Source organism: Hydra vulgaris, chromosome 06 (assembly GCF_038396675.1).
Source record: "Hydra vulgaris chromosome 06, alternate assembly HydraT2T_AEP".
Taxonomy (NCBI): Eukaryota; Metazoa; Cnidaria; class Hydrozoa; order Anthoathecata; family Hydridae; genus Hydra; species Hydra vulgaris.
The window spans coordinates 50,148,057-50,168,248 of NC_088925.1; the positions used below are offsets into that span (position 1 = coordinate 50,148,057).

General features: G+C 27.7%; 1 protein-coding gene across 1 annotated transcript in view; it reads right to left on the bottom strand.

The window, feature by feature from the left end:
- Positions 1-8,944: 8,944 nt before the first annotated feature.
- LOC100209139 (YLP motif-containing protein 1) overlaps positions 8,945-20,192 on the bottom strand; it is a 53,626-nt gene continuing 42,378 nt past the window's right edge. The window contains exons 9-19 of the mRNA XM_065800394.1: positions 14,834-15,756; positions 14,356-14,418; positions 14,156-14,272; positions 13,821-13,946; positions 13,178-13,228; positions 10,814-10,897; positions 10,475-10,645; positions 10,313-10,367; positions 10,080-10,207; positions 9,585-9,701; positions 8,945-9,367 (exon numbers count right to left, since the gene is read on the bottom strand). Of these exons, the coding sequence (XP_065656466.1) occupies positions 9,585-9,701; positions 10,080-10,207; positions 10,313-10,367; positions 10,475-10,645; positions 10,814-10,897; positions 13,178-13,228; positions 13,821-13,946; positions 14,156-14,272; positions 14,356-14,418; positions 14,834-15,756 (1,835 nt within the window). The 3' untranslated portion in view covers positions 8,945-9,367. The remainder of the gene's footprint in view (positions 9,368-9,584; positions 9,702-10,079; positions 10,208-10,312; positions 10,368-10,474; positions 10,646-10,813; positions 10,898-13,177; positions 13,229-13,820; positions 13,947-14,155; positions 14,273-14,355; positions 14,419-14,833; positions 15,757-20,192) is intronic.

The window sequence follows — 20,192 nt, forward strand, 5'->3', positions numbered from 1 at the left end:
TGAGTGTTTTGGCTGAAACTTTGTTTTGCAAAGTATGCAAAGCATGGGGATTCCCATGGTTTGGAAGCTATGCAAAGCATGACAATCTCCATGCTTTCTTTAGAAATAAGAAGTGAATTGCTGCTCCTTTTTGTTAATTATATAAACATAATGTAATGAGCTTATCTTTGCAAATGAAGTTACATGTTGAATGATGATGCATAACTTCATTAAAACTGTCAGCCGGTAATCTTCAACTAAGGTTGAATAATGATTCTTTAATTACTTGTTTTAATAATAATCCTTTAGTGAAATGTTTTTTTTTTAATATTGGCTTTAAATTTAAACCAAAACAATAATGAATAAGGATTACTCTTTAAGAAGCCTTTTTAATGCTTGTAATGAAATGGCCTTTTTAATGCTTGTAACGAAATAGCCTTTTTAATGCTTGTAATGAAATAGCCTTTTTAATGCTTGTAATGAAATGATTGTAATCGAAATGGAAACAAGTATGATACCCAATTTTTATTATCTTTTTGCTACCATTATCATTATATGATCTGTTGTTGATTTCGAAATATCTTAAGCTTTTTTAATTTTGAATTATATAATTTGTGTTGTCTTTTAATAAATTAAAATTAAATACATTATACAAATTAAATTAATTATACATACACTATATATTAATATACATTATAAATAAATTAAATACAAACTAAATACATAATGATTACATTAACATTATTTTTATACTTAATTTTTTAAATTTTAAACTGAAACTAGTTTTAAGAAAAAAAAAATTTTTATCCAATTACTTGCCACAAAATTTAATTAATAAAAGCTGTTCAGATATAAATGAATAGGGTTCTGAGTTTTCAAAAAAAAAAAAGACCAGATATGATACTGATTTAGGAAAAACATGCGATGGAGTGATGATACATCTACTGATTTATCTATGCCCCAACCCAAACCCTGTGTAACAGCACTCTCTTGCATGTTATTTCTAAATCAATCAATATAGCAGCTCTTGCATGTTTTTTGGAAATCAGTATGATGTCGGCTCTGCGCTTTTTTTCTCTCAAAACCTCAATTTGAGCCATACTATCTTTTGCTTACCTTCATATGGCTGCCACAATTAATAACTACAATTTTAAGCTAATTTATCAACAAGGGAGTATATTAAATATAGGATTATCTTTACGATTTATCTTTTTTTATATAATAAAACACTTATTTGAAAATGTTATGAATTAATAAGTACTGGAATTAAGGCATCCAAACTGCTGTATTGTTGTCAAAATCGTTCTGAATATGCCACTGACCATGCAATGCAAAATTGAAAACATGATTATATAAACCGTATTTTATACAATTAATTAAATATAATTAAATATCTTTTATATATTAAATGCCATTAAATACCAGCTTACAAGTTAACTTAAAAGTTATACTTTTGGTTTAAAAACAAGATAAAAATCTTCACAATAAAACTTTGGTTACATAAGTGCAGGTTTTGTGTGGGATGTTGTAATTGTATTTGATTAGATCTGTGAAGAAATTTTTCTTTTAAAGTAACAAGTAATTTATTACAAGTAAATTTTAACAAGTAAAGTATAACAAGCAAATTTGAACTGCTATTTATAAAGTATTGATAAAAAACTAACCTTTTTGCTTTTTTAAGAAACTTTTTCTTCATCATTTTTTGCTGTAAAATTAACTTCACATTAAGTCGTTAATTAATAAAATTAACTTCACATTAAGTCGTTAACACATGAATTCATGAAAATTCATCTGCCATGACATAACATAAAGTCATGCCAGGACAAATATTAAAATTTTCAATGTATCAAAACATATCCATATAATAATGATAGCAAGTTGATCAACTTCCCATGAAAACAAGTTGTTGTTACCAAGCCCTAAATTAATACATATATTATAGATTTGAAAACCACTAAAGTTGTCAAGAAATATTAATATATAATTCTATGGGAATAGACAGCTGTTTGAAATTGAGTTTTTAATAATAAGTTAATATACAGCTGCCCATAAAATAAGGCATTCAACAATTCTGACCTAATAGTGTGATTTTGGCAAAAAATAGCAACTCAAACACAGTACAAGAGAAATAGAACAGAACAGTCTGCAGTAGTCACATACTAAAGACATTACACATTACGAATTGACTGGGACAGTTGCAGAACTCCAAAATTGATACTAAAAAGTTCGACCAGAAGGTTTGTGAGGTACTTAAAATTCATTACCACGCAATGCCCTTCAATAAAATAGTAGCAATCTAGACGAGGAACCATATGTGCCAACAAAAAATTGGATACCAATGTTTGTGTATTTATGTCAGAGAAGGATGAAAACATTCCAGCAACGTAAAATGGAACTGGCTGAATGAAGAGACTAAAGCTGTAACAAAAAATTGTAACAATATTACTTTCTATTTGAACTAATTGCCACAAGATATATATTTTAAATATTAAAAAATGTAGTATATTAGTAATATAGGTATTGTATTAGTAGTAAACAAATTATGTAATGTAACTATTGTATTTAAATAAATAGTTTGTATTTAAATAAATAGTTTGTGCATTATTAAATAAAACTACAACTATATCCAATTCCAAATTAATCAGCTAGAGTATGTAGAAATGTTAAATGTTTCTTTGCAAACTGTTTTAACATATGGTATCACAATGTTTTTTTTTTTTTTTTTTTTAAACATCTTCGCTTCCAACAAGGCTGCAAGCAGCCACTAATTAAAGTTGGAAGTTGCTGTAAGAGAAAAGATGAAGATTGTAGAGCAAGATAACGATTGACGGACGATTTAAAAGATTGCAAATTATATGAATCAGGAAAGCAAGATGAAGGAAGCGAATTCCAAAGAACTGATGTTCGAGGAAAAAAACTAGACGAATAAGCGTTTTTGGAGCAATTAGGAACAGTCACAGAAAAAGGATGACACTTAATTGAATGACGAGTAACACGAGAATGAATTTTAGTAGATGGCACAAGAGACGCTAGCTCTTTAGAGCAGTGCCCATTATAGCATTTGTAGAAAAGAGAAAGAGAAGCAACATTACGACGATGTGATAATGGTTGGAGGTTGGCTGCAAGAGCAGGTCCAACTATGTTTACAATGCATTTTTGCACCTTGTCTAAAAGAAAAAGGGCATCATTAGAAGATCCGCCCCAGATATGGCAACAGTATTCCATACAAGGCCGGATTTGGGATTTATAGAGATAGAGAATAGAATCCAGAGTAAAAAAGTGGCGAGCTCGATAAAGAGATGCAACCTTAGCAGATGCTAATTTTGCAACCGATTCGATATATGGTTTCCAAGAAAGATTCGAAGTAAGAGTTAATCCAAGAAGATGAAGAGTAGGTGACTCATCGAGTACATCACCGTTCATAAATATAGGAAGATCTAAATTATTGCGATAACGATTGGCTGAAAAAAATTGAGTTTATCTGAATTAAAGTTCACCAGCCACTGTGAGCCCCATGCTGTAGCAGAAGTGAGTTCCTTTTCAAGCTCAAATGCCCCCTCCAAGCAATCAGAAGGTGTTGGTTTCTTATCACGACAAGAATAAATGGTAGTATCATCAGCAAACAATGCCACCTTAGATGTGAGAATATCTGGAAGATCGTTAATGTAAATTAAAAAGAGTATAGGGCCAAGGATAGAACCTTGAGGAACCCCTGAAGTTACAGAATAAGAAGAAGAGTGTTGTCCATCGAGGACAACTTTTATGCTACGATTGGAAAGGAAAGATTCAATGATCTTAAAGATGTTGCCGGATACACCATAAGAAGAAAGCTTATGGAGAAGACCAGCATGCCAAACTTTATCAAACGCTTTTGAAATGTCAAGAGCGATGGCCTTAACCTCTCCACCTTTATCTAATGCACGATAAAACCTGTCAGTTATTACTGTTAGCAAATCAGCTGTAGAACGAGAAGATCGAAATCCATATTGATGGTCAGAAAGTAAGTTATTAGATTCAAGATGAGAAATTAAGTGTTTGTTAATTAAAGATTCAAAAACCTTGCTTATGATAGGAAGAAGACTTATGGGACGGTAGTTAGACAAATGAGATCGCTCCCCAGAATTTTTGAAGATAGGGATAACAGATGCGGCTTTCCAGCAGGCTGGAAAACAACACTCTGATAAGCACTTGTTGAATAGTTTTGAGAGTATAGACGACAGCTCCGGAGAACACTTCTGCAAGACAATAACAGGTATGTTGTCTGGGCCACAAGCTGTGGAAGAGTCTAGACAGGAAATCACTTTAGATACAGATGCTGGAGTGATATGAATGTCAAGCAATGGATCAACCTGTTTGTTGGCAATATCAGGTAGAACGCAATTAGTGGAATCAAGAGATGATATTGATGAAAAGTTTTTTGCAAACAGTTCGGCTTTCTCTTTAGGTGAGGTGACAAAGTCTGAACCGTACAATTATAGATTTGCCCTTGTTATTGATATTATTAAAGATTCTCCAGAAGTCACGAGAGCCTAATTTTTGAGATGAGATACGAGATTTCATGACCTGAGAATAGCGGGTTTTGGCGTTAGACAAAACCTTTTTACAATTGTTTCTTGCAGTAATAAACAGACATCTGTTTTCTGGAGAATTGTTTTGCTGATAAATATGGAAGTAACGGTTTCGATTGGCAATCGCAGCAGCACAGTGTGAGGAAAACCATGGAGGAGAGTGAGGTTTGACCTGGAACCGTCGAGAGAGAATAAAAGATTCCATGCCTGCCTGAATCCACGAAGTTATGTAAGAAGCACATTTGTCGACAGGAAGTTGAAAGATTTCTACCCAAGGGCCATCACAAAGAAAATCACGGAAAGAATCCCAGTTAGCTTTACTGTAGTTGTAAGAGGTTCGATAATAGGGGGATTCAGGTGATGAAGAAGAATGAGATATTAGTTTTAGAGAGATCAAACTGTGATCAGAAGCACCTAAGAGTGAATGTGGAGAAACTGAGCACTGACTAGGATCAGAAACAAGACATAAGTCAAGTAGAGAAGGTAAATGATTAGGGTTGTCAGGAAAGCGAGTTGGAAAGTTGACTATTTGAGTTAGGGATTGAGAAAGGCAAAAGTTGTGGGCTTTAATGCCTGCAGAGTCACTGACACTAGAGCCAAGCCATTCAGAGTGGTGAGCATTAGAGTCACCGACAACAACTATATTAGCTGATGGATAAAGAGAGAGGGCTTGGTCAATATGATCGGAAATAACATCAAAAAGAGTGCTGTCTTGAGATGAAGGAGAGCGATATAGAACAAAGAGAAAGGCAATAGAGTGAAGTGGTGCTAAACGAAAGCACATGAAAGAATTTTATCTTGTTTCTGAAAAGGTATGGATATGAGCGGGGTAACGTTACAGAGTATTAATATAAAATTAACAATAAATTATAATATTCTGGATTTATGCAGTCATTGAAGCTTTTTTGCTCTTTAACACACTTTGTTTTCTATCAACTCCAAACATATGCTTGCAGCTTTATTTGCTGTTTATTACAAAAAAAAGTAACTCCAAAAAAAAAAAGCATCAAACAATAACAAAAACCATTACAATTTTGAAAAGTTAAAAAAAATAAAAAGCATTATAATGGTTTCAGGGAGTAAAACCATAAATAATAAAAAACAAGTAATTTTTGTTTTTTGGTCCTTTATCTACTAAAAAAAACTTAAATTTTATCAAAATACAAAAAGTATTTTATGAAAAAACACAACACAACTGATGAACTCTTCTCCTTAAAATGCTGTTAAGTTTTAAGTTTTAATTTTATGTATTTTTAACACTATTTTTACAATATTATAATATAATTTTCAATTGTTGCTTTCTTAAACAAATTAGTACAATTAGTAAAGTATAACAACTAAAGTTTAACAAGTAAAGTATAAAAAATAAATTTAACAAGTAAAGTTATACAGTTTTTTTATTTTTATTTATTTAGATTTACTCCCAACAAGGTTACAAGCAATCCACTATTAAGTTGGGAGTTACTAGAAAACAAATAATATTGTTAAAAATGTAGGTTGCATGAGTCAGGAAAACATGATGGGAGAGAGTTCCAAAAGAGTTGAAGTGCAGAAAGAAGAATTAGACAAATAAAAATTTGCAGAGCATGTAGGGACATTTACAGTATAAGGATGAGACTTAGTTGAATAATGAGTCAAGCAAGAAAGAGTTTTAATTGATGGAACTAGAGTTGATACCTCTTTTGAGCAGCAACCAAAATATTATTTATGGAAGAGAGAAAAAGATGAAACTTTATGTCAAGGGGAGAGAGCCTCAAGCTTGACAGATAAATCAGGTCAAACTACATTTACAATGCATTTTAGGACCTAGTCTAGAAGAGAAAGAGCATCATTGTGATACCATATAACATCAAATTAGAGTGCCTTCCTCAAATTTTTAGATCAATGTTGTAATACGATCCTTAATTAGCACGAAATTCTCTATCAAAATTAATCATAAAATGATTGGGGTAGGCAACTGAAACAGTGCCTAAAGTTTAACAAGTAAAGTTTAACAAGTAAAGTATAACAAATAACTAAAATATAATTTATCAGTTTTAATAAATTACGAACGCATAAAACATAAATTTAAATTTTTTTTTTATATTCATTAAGGATTATTAAATCAATTAAACAGATTTCCAACATCCATTTTCATCAAAAAACCAGCCGGTTCAATAGAACTATTTGTTTCTAATTGCGGATGTGAAGTAAACCAACTGAAAGTTACGTCATTGTCATTAGCTAGAACCCAGACCAGCCGGTTCTCTAGCTGCTAGAGCTAAAGATCCAGCAGCCGGTACCGTAGCCACTGCGATATATATATATATATATATATATATATATATATATATATATATATATAATATATATATATATATATATATATAATCTATTATTAACAACAATAAATAGAATGCTTTTCAACTTATATATTTTAGTAAAAAAGTTGAAAAGATTATTTACTTACTTTTAGGAGTATTATATTTTCAACTTGTACTTATAATCATAATTTTTGAATATCAACATAAGAATCTAGATAAATTATCTAAAGAATACGATCATTCGTTAGACATTTTACAACAGATTTTTACTATTTTGTTGATATTGCTTTTTATTCCTTCTAATTTCTAGGTACTTTCAATCCTTTTCTTTTCTTCTTCTTTCTTTTGGTTTCTTTTCCTAGAATTTCAAGTGCATCATAACAAATCGTGGGTCCTCACAATATGGCCGCCGAAATAATTTTTCGGCTTCAATTTCGATATAAGAGATGCGCTATCCAGTTATAATATAGATCAGTGATTATGACGGCTCGCAAATAATACTCAAGTATAAAAATTAAAAATGGCGACAACGAAACGGCAAAGAACAACTTTTTCTTAAACCATTATATTATTTGAATATTAAATTGAGTATTACAAGCTTGAATGGAAATTATGATATACAACTAATAAAATTTTAAGCTTTGGTAATTTAAAAAAATTTTTTTCGAATTTTTAAAAATTTCTTTAGTTTTAAAAAATCGAAATAAATTTAATTAACAAAGTCAATCAAATGTCGTGTTATAATTCATAGCGAGAAAATAAGCTTGAACCAACATAAGCTTTGAAAATAAAGTGGTTCTATTTAATTACAAAATTTTAGTAAACATTTTGTTGAACAATTACAATAACTAATGGTTAAAACTGTCGCGTATCTTTTAAATAATTCTTTTTATGTTTTAAATGTTTTAGTAAAAATCATTTCAGTAAATTTTTGTCCAGTAAAACTCTTTTTTTTATTGTTGCTTACAAGCATACCCCGAGACAACTTAAAATTGATGTTTGCGGCTTGATGAAATTTCATAAGTTTTATACCGAGAGGCTGAATAAACGCGAATTTCATGAGTGCGAAGCGTTGCAAAAACTGGCATAAGTGCGCCAAAAGATTTTGCAAACATTGGTATAAGTGTAAAGCAGTTGCAAAAACTGACACAAGGGCGAACTGGCATAAGTGCGCCGAATAAATCGCAAACATGGGCGAATTGTCGCAAACAGTGCGAAGCAGTTACAAAAACTGGCTTAAGTGTAAAATTGCAAATATTAACATAATTGCAAATTGGCATTTCGCTTTTATGTCAATCTACGAACTGCTTCGCACTTATTCAGTTTTATACTTATATGCTCCGAGTAAATGAAATTCATTGTCTGTAACATCTGCGACAGACGTCGGTTTCGTGTTATAAAAATTTTTTTTAAAAGTAAAGACTAATTACTAGTAAAATGTTTTTTAATTGTAGATGAAATAAAACTTATAACCGATTGTTAATTTGGGTAAAGTTTCAAATGTGGCAAAAAATGATCCTTAATCCTAAGCAACTTTTATGCTTAGAGTCATTAGAAAGTGTCAACATGGTGGACATAGTTTAATGTTTTCTATCACCCCTGTTTACAAACTAACATCCATTTATCAATTGTTATAGAAAAAATTGCTGTTATAGTTGAAAATTATGGTACAAATGTTCAAGGATCTGTAACGGATAATCATAAAATCAATCAGCAAAAATTTCAATGAAATTAATAACTGTCAGGTCATTTATTAAATGATCAGCATTTTTGGGTTTTTATTTTCTTTTTGTAAATACATTTCATTTGTTCATTCACTATTTACACGACTACTGGATTTTCAAAACATCAAAATTTATCTCTCGATAATAAAGCCGTTGTTTTATCTGTGAAAGAATTATGCGAAAAATTGATTTATTATCTGATGTGAAAAATCTATGGTTAAAGAAACTAACCAGAATATTTTTTTTACTTATAAAAAGTCGATTTCTTGCATAAAATTTGCATCAAATAAATGACAGGCTACCTCTGTAATAACGTAATTCATTCTATTATTCTTTGTGGACTAAAATTAAACAAGAAAAAACTATTATGCAAAAATATTTTCGACTTTTCTTGGTTTGCGTCCGTTAATACTTAAACAAAATATATATATACAAATAAGTTTTAAACTTAGATGTAAATAAAAACAAAAACTATTGGTTTTTCTTCGTTTAATAACTACAATTAAATATAGTTATAATTTTTATAATAATCAATAAAAAAGACTTTATAAAACAGTAACGGATCATCAATATGTATTCTTCGCGTCGATATGAGATTATTTACTCAATTTTACAGTATTGTTTATGAAAAGACATTGCTACTCTACCACTTTATCATTTAGGCACATAAATACTTCATCGTTTAGGCATATAACCCCTTCATTAAATCTACGTATACATTATTTTCCTCAGATAACCATGCAACTATAATAAATTCATATTTTGCTTTTTACTTTCTCATTTTCACTTTGTCCTAAAAAATTAAACTCAATAATAAAGTAGGCAGTTAGAAAATTAGAAATACTGTTGAAATAATAGATTTATATTTTGAAACCCACATTAAGAGATCTAATATACCAATCAATAAATCTATCTATCGATATAGTTGTAGATATGTATACTCAAATCCAAGCTCAATTACTACCATGTTTATACTACAATCCGAAATAAAAAAAAAAAAAAAAACCCACCTATTTAGGAATTTGTGCATTTGGATCTGTTAAGATGTTCCAATCCATTCCAATAGAAAAGCCTATTTTTCGTTGATGATCAATTTGTTTTTTTTCTTCAATATCCACCCAGCGAACCTGGAATTTCAAAATAATAAAAATTGAAAACGCTTTGTTATTAATGTACTCTTGAGAAAAAAAACCTTTGTTTAAAGAAACCTAAATGCTTAAGGAAAACTAAAAACTCGTTTTAAAAACTACATCATAATCATTAGATAATTTTCCAATATACATATAAAGCAAGAAACATTGTAAAACAGTAGTTTTACAGTGGCTTAAGCTGAGGCCTTACACACTTGATATTTATCTTTTTACAAACAAACTTGTTTTATTTATGTATGTTTTGGCTTTTTTTACAATAATACAACCATATTTAAAAAATAAAGGTCTTTAATGAAGTTAACTAATGAAATTTTATACACGTCATTATTAAAACTTTTAAATAAATAACCGTACTCGTTTCTTTCCTAATCTCATATCAGCTTCTTTTTCACCATAAGGATCGTCATCATCATCTTCTGCAAATATTGGTGATGCTGACTTAGCTTCTTTGTTTTTTCTTTTTGTAATACCATCCAATTTGGCTGAATAACAAGTAAACTTAATTAAATTCGAACTCTTAGAAATAAAAAAAATTAAATCTATAAACTAATATGCAGCAAACAAACAAAAACAAACATAAAACATACCGAGCGTTTCTTCTTTATCAGTCTCCCATTTGCTACTTTTTGGAATATGGAACCCCTAGATGTGAATTCATTTTTATAGATAAATGTAATATATTTGATATACGTTTAAGTGCTATTAATTCTCAAAAATCTCAAAATATTGAACTTATTTTAATAAGCTACCGTAGGCAATTCTTCATCGTCTTCTTCTTGTTTTGCTACTTTTTCTTCCCCTTGCTTTGTATTTTCTACAGCTTCTTCCATTTCAACTTCATCAATTGCAGCATCTTGAAGAAGAGCAGAGACGTCCAGTTGCTTGTAATATACAGGTGGTTTTTCCCATGAGCTGAGCATCTAGAAAACACAAATTAAAAATTGTTTGCTGCATTGATAAACAATTTCGTTATTCATGGTCTGTAAAACGACTTGGCCAATAGAGGAAATGGGTTAAATTTTGAACAAAAAAAGTTTAATCACAGTTCCTAAGAAAAGAAAAAAAAACAAATTAAAAAAAAAAATTACCTTTTCTACTTCATCTTTAGATCTTTTATGAACACTTCGCTTTAGACAATCATCGACAACTCCAGTTATTTCAGCGATGTACACCTGTACAAAAAAAAAAAAAAAAAAAATTATTTCTGGCATATAATCTTTCAACTAAAACCATTATTTTAAACTAAAAAGGTATTAGGTACTTTCATATTTGGCCCAACACAGATAATAAAATGGGACAGCATAATAAAATGTCATTAACAACAGTTTACAATAGTACAAATAAATATATGTTTAATTCATCAGAAGTTATCTGCCTATCCGTTAATTATATCATTTTTATTTATTTTTCTTCAAAAGATTTAGAAAACCCTTGCTACTATATGAAGCTTATAGTTTGTCTAAAGTACAGAAGAACTGAAACTATGATTTATGCAGGATTATTATGATTTATGCATAAAATGAAGGAACAAAAATCAATAGCAACAAAACCGTTGTTGTGGCAAAGTGGAAGTTTAAAGAGACAACATTTATGCACATATAAACAGATCAAGGATGAAACAAAGGGAGGCATATTACTCTACTATAATTTTTATAAACATCATAGAACTTTGTCAATGATTGATAAGGATGGCGTTACTCGCATCCAAGTCAAAACATAGCAACAAAAAAAGCAATCATAATAACTGTAGTAACAGCAACAAGAGTGCATTTTTTTAATAACAAATAAATAATGTCAAAAAACTAAAACCATTTTATTTAAAACCAATTTCAAATAAAAATTTTGACAGTTTTATAAAATCAGGTGTAAATAATAAATGAGCAAATAAAATGTATCATAAAGAAATTTAAAAAAATTAATTTTAAGATAAAAAGATAATAAAGGAGTTATAAGTTTTTTCCCCTCACAATGCATACAAAGCTCTTGCTGCATTAACAGATGATAGAAAATACAATCCTTTAAATATTTCTAAGTTTTACGAGATGATAAATTAAGCTTTCTATAACATTTCTATTAGAGTATATCTATATTATTTTACTTTAAGTAAAAAAGTTTGAAACAAAAGTAAAAAAAATATACATACAAATATATAAATTTTTTAATCTTTTGACCCTGAAAATATTGATGTGTCTGGTAAAAAGATCTGAAAATCCTTTTAAGGATTGAGTTAAAGACTACTCGATTACTGTAGTTAAGGCAATTTACAAATTACTTGAATACTTTTATTTGAAATTAGCATGATTTTATCAGGGTATTATGTGCAAACAAGAGCTTTAGATGTTATAACTTTTTTTGCTTCAGGTTTTTATAATATTTAAAGAAACATTTCTTTCTTTAATATAATTTTTAAAACATTTTTATTAACCCTAATAGTAAATCTAAAAGAACACTATTTTGGAGTATTTAGATCACTTTCGTTCATCGGCGTTAAAATGAACTTTGTTATATTCATTTAAAAATGTGCCTTAACCCAAAATAGATCCTAATTCTAATTGGTTCTGACGTATGTTAACTATATATAGTTGTCAAAATACAATATTTCTATCAATTTTCACAAAAAATTCCCACCAAGAAAGAGCTTATAATTATGAAAAATTGCCAATAAACGATCAGAACAGATCATATTATTAAACTATGATGTTTATTTCACCTAAAAAGCGTATTTATTTTGAATCTTATTCAAATTTGGACAAGCGATCATGATTTTAAAAAGATTTAAAAAAAAAAAAGAATCTTTGGTCTGGGTTTTTTTGCTACAAACATTTATATTTTATGATACTGCAAAATTTATCATTTATTTTTTTTATAATTCACAGACCTGATCATTTAACAGGAATATGTTGTAGTCAAAAAATATCATATAGACACTCTAATATTTTAAAATTGCCTTAACTACACCGAGTAGCAATTTATATGATAGTCAAATTTGAAACCCCAAACTTGAATACATTAAAATAAAAATAATGCAAGTAAAGGTTCTTATGAGTAAATTCGTAAACATGACGAATTATTTAAAATTGTTAGCTCATAAAAAGAAATAAAACGCTTCAGTTTTTTCTGTATTAAAATAAATTCAGGTTAAACAGTGAACCATTCCTTTTTCGTATTTGTAATTTGAAAATAGAGAATTATATGATCTACTGATATTTTTTAAGAATTTTTAGAGATCATTAGCAAATAGATGAATTGACAAGAAATATTTATATTAATAAAACAAGGGAGGGCCTAGAACAGAACTTTGAGGAATATCAAGGTTCTGTTTTAGAATCTCTTTTCAAATTTAACCTTAAATATGTATTATGGTAGTTGGAAATGAAATGAAATTTAAATTAGGTGTATAAAATAAAGTATTTTTAAATTGAAAATGCTTTTCAATTTAAAATTCAATTTACCTCAAAACCTTTATGTTTGGCATCACTCCAAAATTGATCAAAATGTGCAGTCTAAAAATAACAAGAGTATAATGTTTAAAAGTTTTAAATGACATTTAAAAATATCATTTATCTTCTTTTATTTATCTTCAATTAAGTTCATTCAAAATATTTTTATAAATCAAGTTTAGATGATGGCAAACATTTCTTTATCAAATTTCAAAAACTGATGATGCCTTTTTTGCTAACTAAAAAATAATGCTAATGCAGTGTTATATATTTTTTAAAAACTTTATTTTTGTAAGAATATTTTGACATTATTATCTGATGATGGAGTTGTCCAGAAGCTTCAAAATGTAACAAATAAAAATAAATATTAGTATTAAGTAAAATTGCATTGGAGCATTAAGTACAAAATAAGTTTAAAAAATGTTACATCATTTACAAATGGTATAAATGGATATGTTACAAGCATAAACCTAAAGCCACATTAGTAAGTAAACCATCTTAAAGTATGTTTATTAAAATGTCTTAAAGTAATGTTTATCAATATTTTTTGCGGCTTCATTGCTCATACCCTATGTAACTAACTGATTTTAAAATTGAACCAAAAAGATTATTTTAAAACTTATTTGATCTCTTAATCAAAAATAAATAAACATACTTTGTTATTAATAGCGTCAACAATAACCACTGGAAAAAATCCATCTGCTAAAGTCTTATTGAATGCTTTAAGTAAACTGGAGCGATAAGTTTCTTCCATATTGGCTTCATAAACATATTCTTGTTTCTATAATTAAAAGTATGCAAAAGTTATAAACTAGATCATCAATACATAAGTTGTTATCTATGGTTTAACATAGATGATAAATTTATAAGTTGTTATCTACGGTTTAACATAGTGATTATAAACTACACCATCAATTCATAAGTTTTTATTTATGGCTCAACACTTTTTTTATAAATTTAATACTTTTATAAAAAATAAAAATAAACAACCTTCACAAGCTTAGTTTTTTTATCTGGTCCTATTTCTGTTTTTTCTACTTCTTGCATAAAATAATCATCCAAAACTAAGATACGCGGGGCTGGAGCACCATAATATGACTCTTTATCCTGTTTTCAGTTTAATTTAATTAAATAAATATATATATAAAAAAAAAGCAATAACATTGAACACATTAAAAAAAAAAAAAAACCTTAATAAGTTTTGCTACAAAAGATTTTCCTGCTCCAGGGATTCCACGGAGTATTATTACTATCTGAAAAAAAAACAAAATGTCATTCATTATATAGTTTTTGTTTTTTATAAGTATATAAAGAAAACCAAATCTATAAATGTGTGTATACACACATATATACATATATTACAAGTTTAGGTCAAAACAACATTAAAACACTTGCTAACTTTAATTTTCAAAATAATCTTTAGCAAGACATTTTTTCAGACTAAGAAAAAATAATAATTAATTTTTTACTCCATTGTCAATTTCCTTTATACATAGATATTTGCCTGCCTAAAGCTAAAAATATCAGTCAATGAATGTAATGATCGTGAAAGTTCTTGTAAATGACTATTTTAGTATATAACCATACGTACATCATGTACATAATATAACATAATTATGCTTTTATTGATATAAGTGTGTGTATATATCCATACTAAATATTACTCACATTTCTGGGACGTTTATCTCTTCCAGGTCTATCCAAAATATCTGCAGCAGAAAGAACCTCAGGTTTAAGTTCAATTTCAGGTACACCAGAACCTTTTTTTGAATCTCTAAAAGATCTTAGATCGTCATTGTCTTTTTCATATAGCATCTGATAATCCCGAAAATCATCTCTATTGTTTCTGTCAAGGTCTCTCTCATCAAATCTTTTCATATGTGTTGAAGGTTCTCTATAACCATGTCTGTCTACTTTGCTTGGTTCATAATTTTCAATGGAGCGATCATATAAACGATCTCTTGGTTGATTAAATCTAAAATCATCTTCTCTTGACGAATTATATCTTTCTCTTTCAGAAAAATCTTTTTGTCTATCATAAAACTCATCAGAGAAATCCACATCAGCTGTATATCGATACCTGTCATCAGGATTTCTACGCATTTCAAGCCTGTCATTTATTTCGCGCGGTCTTTCATTTTCAGATACAAAATCATAATCTGAAACATTTCGTGGGAGATCTCTTTGATACAAAGTATGTACATGAGGTCCATGATCACCAAAACGATCAATGTGTTTTGGTTCTGGCTCAATCATCCTATCAAAATGAATACCTCTATCAAACTTTTGTTCAATGTGAAAAGGTCTCTCATCAGATGATCTCCAGATTGCTTCTCTATTATCTCTTGTATCTAAAAGTCCATCTAAGCCACGACCTCCATGAGCATAATCAATAACTTCCGGTCTCTCAATTGGATATCGATCATGTCTATCATTAAATCGATCATCAGTACCAGAATAATCATTAGGACCAAGATTTCTAAATCTATCATCACCTCTGGGAAGATTCCTATCATCACCTCTGGGAAGATTCCTATCATCACCTCTGGGATGAAATGGTCCTCTTAAATCATGAAAATCATCATGAAATTCTAAACAAATTTAAAAATATTAAAGCTTTAAACAAAAAATTAAAAAAAAAATTAATGCAACAAAATATGCTAAAGGATAATCAATATTCACATATCACAATTCAACAAACTAAACAACTATATATAGGTGTGTATACACACCTATGTATAAGAGTTTCAGTTTTTTGAATTTTTAATAATATCATAAAAAAGTCAAAAGAGTTTTTTTATTATAGAATAGAGTTATTTTACTAGATTTCTTTTTTCATTTTTATTAATATTTTTATTGCTTGCAATTAATAATAACGTAATTAAATTTTTTAAAAACTGTATTTGCCCTATTTAGGCTGCGAGAAATACTAAGATGAAAAGGGATGAGGAATTAGTTTGAATTTTTCTTTTACATCGGACTTTTAAAATTTATCACTTATGGATCAAATAAGAAATCATACATCAATATCAATATCCGATTAATACAATACCCAATGAGGAATATTATACCTAGTATATCCTATAAGATATTATATATATTATAAGATATTGATAGTGTATTATCCAATTTATACACTTTCAATATCCCATTACAATATTAAAATCGCTAATTATCTAAATTTGATTTTAAATCTATTTAAAAATTCATTCTAATCTTACTGTTAACCTGATAACAAACAAAACTATGTAGATGCTGATTCAAACTATTCATCTAACATAATGTTCTTTAAAGGGATCCCAAAGTGCCAAGACAAGTTGTGTTTATTTAAAAAGAATGATTAAAAAAAAAATGCTTAGGCAGAATTTTTTTAAGTAAAACAAAATATTAAATGCATACCAACAAAAACAAACTCTGTTGTTTTACTCGAAGCTCGCCATCTCCAAAGTAGCAATTCTCTTGGAGTCTTTAAAATATACGTCACAATCTACAGACTCTATAATTTATTCAAGCGCGTTTAATTCCAAAGAGTTTTAGTAAATGACGCCATTGTAGAATTTCAATAAGAAATCTTAAAAATTTTTTTTGTTAGCAAATTATAGATTTTTTTTTTCCATTATAGATTATTAAAGAATTTGTTTAGTTACTTATCATTATATTAAAGTTTTTTTTTAATCATAAACTACTATTTTTTTATTATTTTTACAAAGTTTGTATTAAAAATAATAATAAAATATTTCAGACATTTTAAGCTTGTTTATTGCTGTAAATTAATTTTGTGTTATATTTATTGTTAATAAATTATTATTATTTGTATAAAGGTTCTGTTAAAAAAATTATTTTTTATTTTTTAACTTTATAAAAGTTTAATTAACAGCATTTAGGAATTGTTCATAAAGTACATACGCTTGGGTGGGGTAAAGGGGGTCTGCAAAGAGCGTATATGAGATAGAGGGCAGAGGGTCAATTATAAAAGTACAGAGACACTAATGTAAAAAAAATTTCATAAAATGTTGGGTAGGTAGGTTAACAGCGTAGATAGTTTTAGGGAGATGGAGGGTAATCAAAAAAACTATAGCAAAATGTGGAATGAAGGGTGAAGGGGATAGGGTAGGTGCGGGGGAGGGAGGGGGGGGGGGAATTGAAATTCAGGCGTTTGTACATTATATGTACAACCCCATAATTTGCTAAACTTTACATTGAGTTAAATATATACTCGAAGTAATTATTTAATCAAGCAAGATATATTTAATAAAATTTATTCTATAAAACATGTATTGCTCATTTTATTTTTAAAGTTAAATAATTACTGTTAAAGATTGCAAAAAAAGTGTAGTATTATCGACTCTATTTTGAAATTGAAATCGTTTAACAAAAAACCTTTCATTGTCAATTTTGCTAGTTTTTTGGTAAGAGAAACGTAAAATACTTGCCAAATACGACATATAAATTAGAAAATATTAAATATGCTTTTTAACGCGCGCTTTAACACAGTAACAATTTTAATCGCCATCTGTCAATTATTTCCATAAAACATTATTTATTGTTTTAATTAATAAAAAGTTGTCTATTTTATGCTGTTATGCATTGATGATCTTAAAAAAACAAATTTTTTTTACTTTACATAGCCATTATGTACAAAAAAAAGTTAATGTTTGTTATTATTACTATTATTAATAATGCGCACATCAGTTTATACTTTAAAGAACGTTACTTAATTTGTAATACCTGCGGCAATATTTATTTCCTTTATTTCAACACAACAAAGACATTCTTTTTCAAGTGGCATAGTTTTACAATACCTATGGGTATAAACAATATGTTGGTGCTGAACAACAATACCTATGGGTATAAACAATATGTTGGTGCCAACAAGTGTTGGTGCTGAACAATGGTTACACCATTGTTCAGCACCAACACTTAAACGGCTTAAAACTTTGATGTTTTAACAATATCAAATTTCAAATTTTCATAGTGATTTTCAACTATTTTGTTTCTTTTATCCATATTGGTTTTTTTGTCTTTTTTTAAGAGGTTCGAATCGGTATGTATGAGTTGCCGTCATTTTAACTGTTTAGTTATCAAAATCCAAATGCAAAATACAAAATTACCTTAATATTTATATGCAAATCATCAAAACTTATCAATTTCCACTAAATTGACATATTTAATAATATTGTCTAACTATAAATTAAAGAATTCGGCTATTATCTCTAATAAATGATTTCATTTAATAATATTGTCTAACTATAAATTAAAGAAATTATTTATTAAAAATTTAAAAATTTTTTAAATGTCATTTCGATAGGAGAACAAAAATGTCATAGCAATAAACAGCTCAGATAAACTAAAAAAAAGTTCCCATTATTTACATAAAAAGAAAAAAAGATTCAGAATATATAATAAGGCGATCAACGACTTTTTTATATATTTATTTTATTTAAGAGTGTAATATAAAAATCTTAATTTTATTTCATTCTCGCGCTCTATAAAAAATTTTCTTATGTTTAGCCTACTATAAAATTTATAGGAAAGTCATTGATTGATAATAATTTTGAAAAACAAATAAAACAATAATAAATAATATTGATTCAAAAAAAATTCTACAACAACGTCAATTATAAAATATAAAAATCTTAATTTTATTTAGTTCTCGTGCTCTATAAAAAAATATTATGTTTAGCTTACTATAAAATTTAAAGGAAAGTCATACGATTGATAATAAATGCTATTTTAAAAAACAAACAAAACAATAGCAAAAAATATTTATTATTAAAATAAAAAATTCTTTAATGACACCATTTACTAAAACTCTTTGGAATTAAACGCGCTTGAATAAATTAGAGCCTGTAGATTGCGGCGTATATTTTTAAAGACTTCAAGAGAATTGCTACTGTGGAGACAGCCAGCTTCGAGTAAAACAACAAAGTTTGTTTTTGTTGGTATGCATTTATTATTTTGTTTCAAAAAAATTCTGCCCATACATTTTTTTTATCATTCTCTTTAAAATAAACACAAATTGTCTCGGCACTTTGGGATCCCTTTAGCAAAATATCCACTAGATTATCAGCCATTTCATAAAACAAAATTTTTTTTAATAACTCTATCCTGCTTTATGAAGTTGTATTAAAACAATCAGAATTCATCTATAAGCTAGCATACAAACAAAGCATAAAACCAGTTCTGAAAAACTGGTAAAACGCTAGAAGCCCATGCCAATGATAAACCAAAAGTTAATTCATGCATTAACATTAAAAAAAAAAAAAAAAAAATTTTTTTATTATCAAAAGATTATTTAAATAAAATTCAAGATTATATATATGTATATGTATATGTGTATATATATATATATATATATATATATATATATATATATATATATATATATATATATATATATATATATATATATATAAACAAACCAGGCCTTGTTTTAAAGCTTTAAGTTGCCAGCAATTTGCGTACGCCTAGAGCGACTTCCATTAAGCAATTTTTTAAAATTTAAATTATTCTATAAACAGTAAGATAAAAGAAGTAATTAATCAGAAAAGAAAATTGTTTATAGTTAACAACAACTTTTTTTTTTTTATAAAAAAAATTATTAAAACATTAAAAAAAATATATATATATATATAATAAAAACTTTTATTTACCCTCTAGCAACTTTTGATTACAATTAAAAAAAATAACTTATATTTTTATTTAATAATAAAAAATAAATTAATGATAAAAAAAAGTTAAATTTTATTTTATCTTTATTTTATATTATGATATTCTAATATATATATATATATATTTTTTAAACTTGTATTGATTTTTTGGTTTGAAAAACGCTAATAGTTTAAGCTTGAAGCAAAAATCATAATAATATTTAATTGAGACTGATTAAAAAAAAAAAATTTAATTTAAAATTAATTCAATAAAAATATATAATTTTATTCTTATTGAAAAAATTTAATTAAGATTATTAAATTAAAAGTTAGTGGTTGAGTTTAACTTCAAATTTATTTAAAAATATTATTAAAGT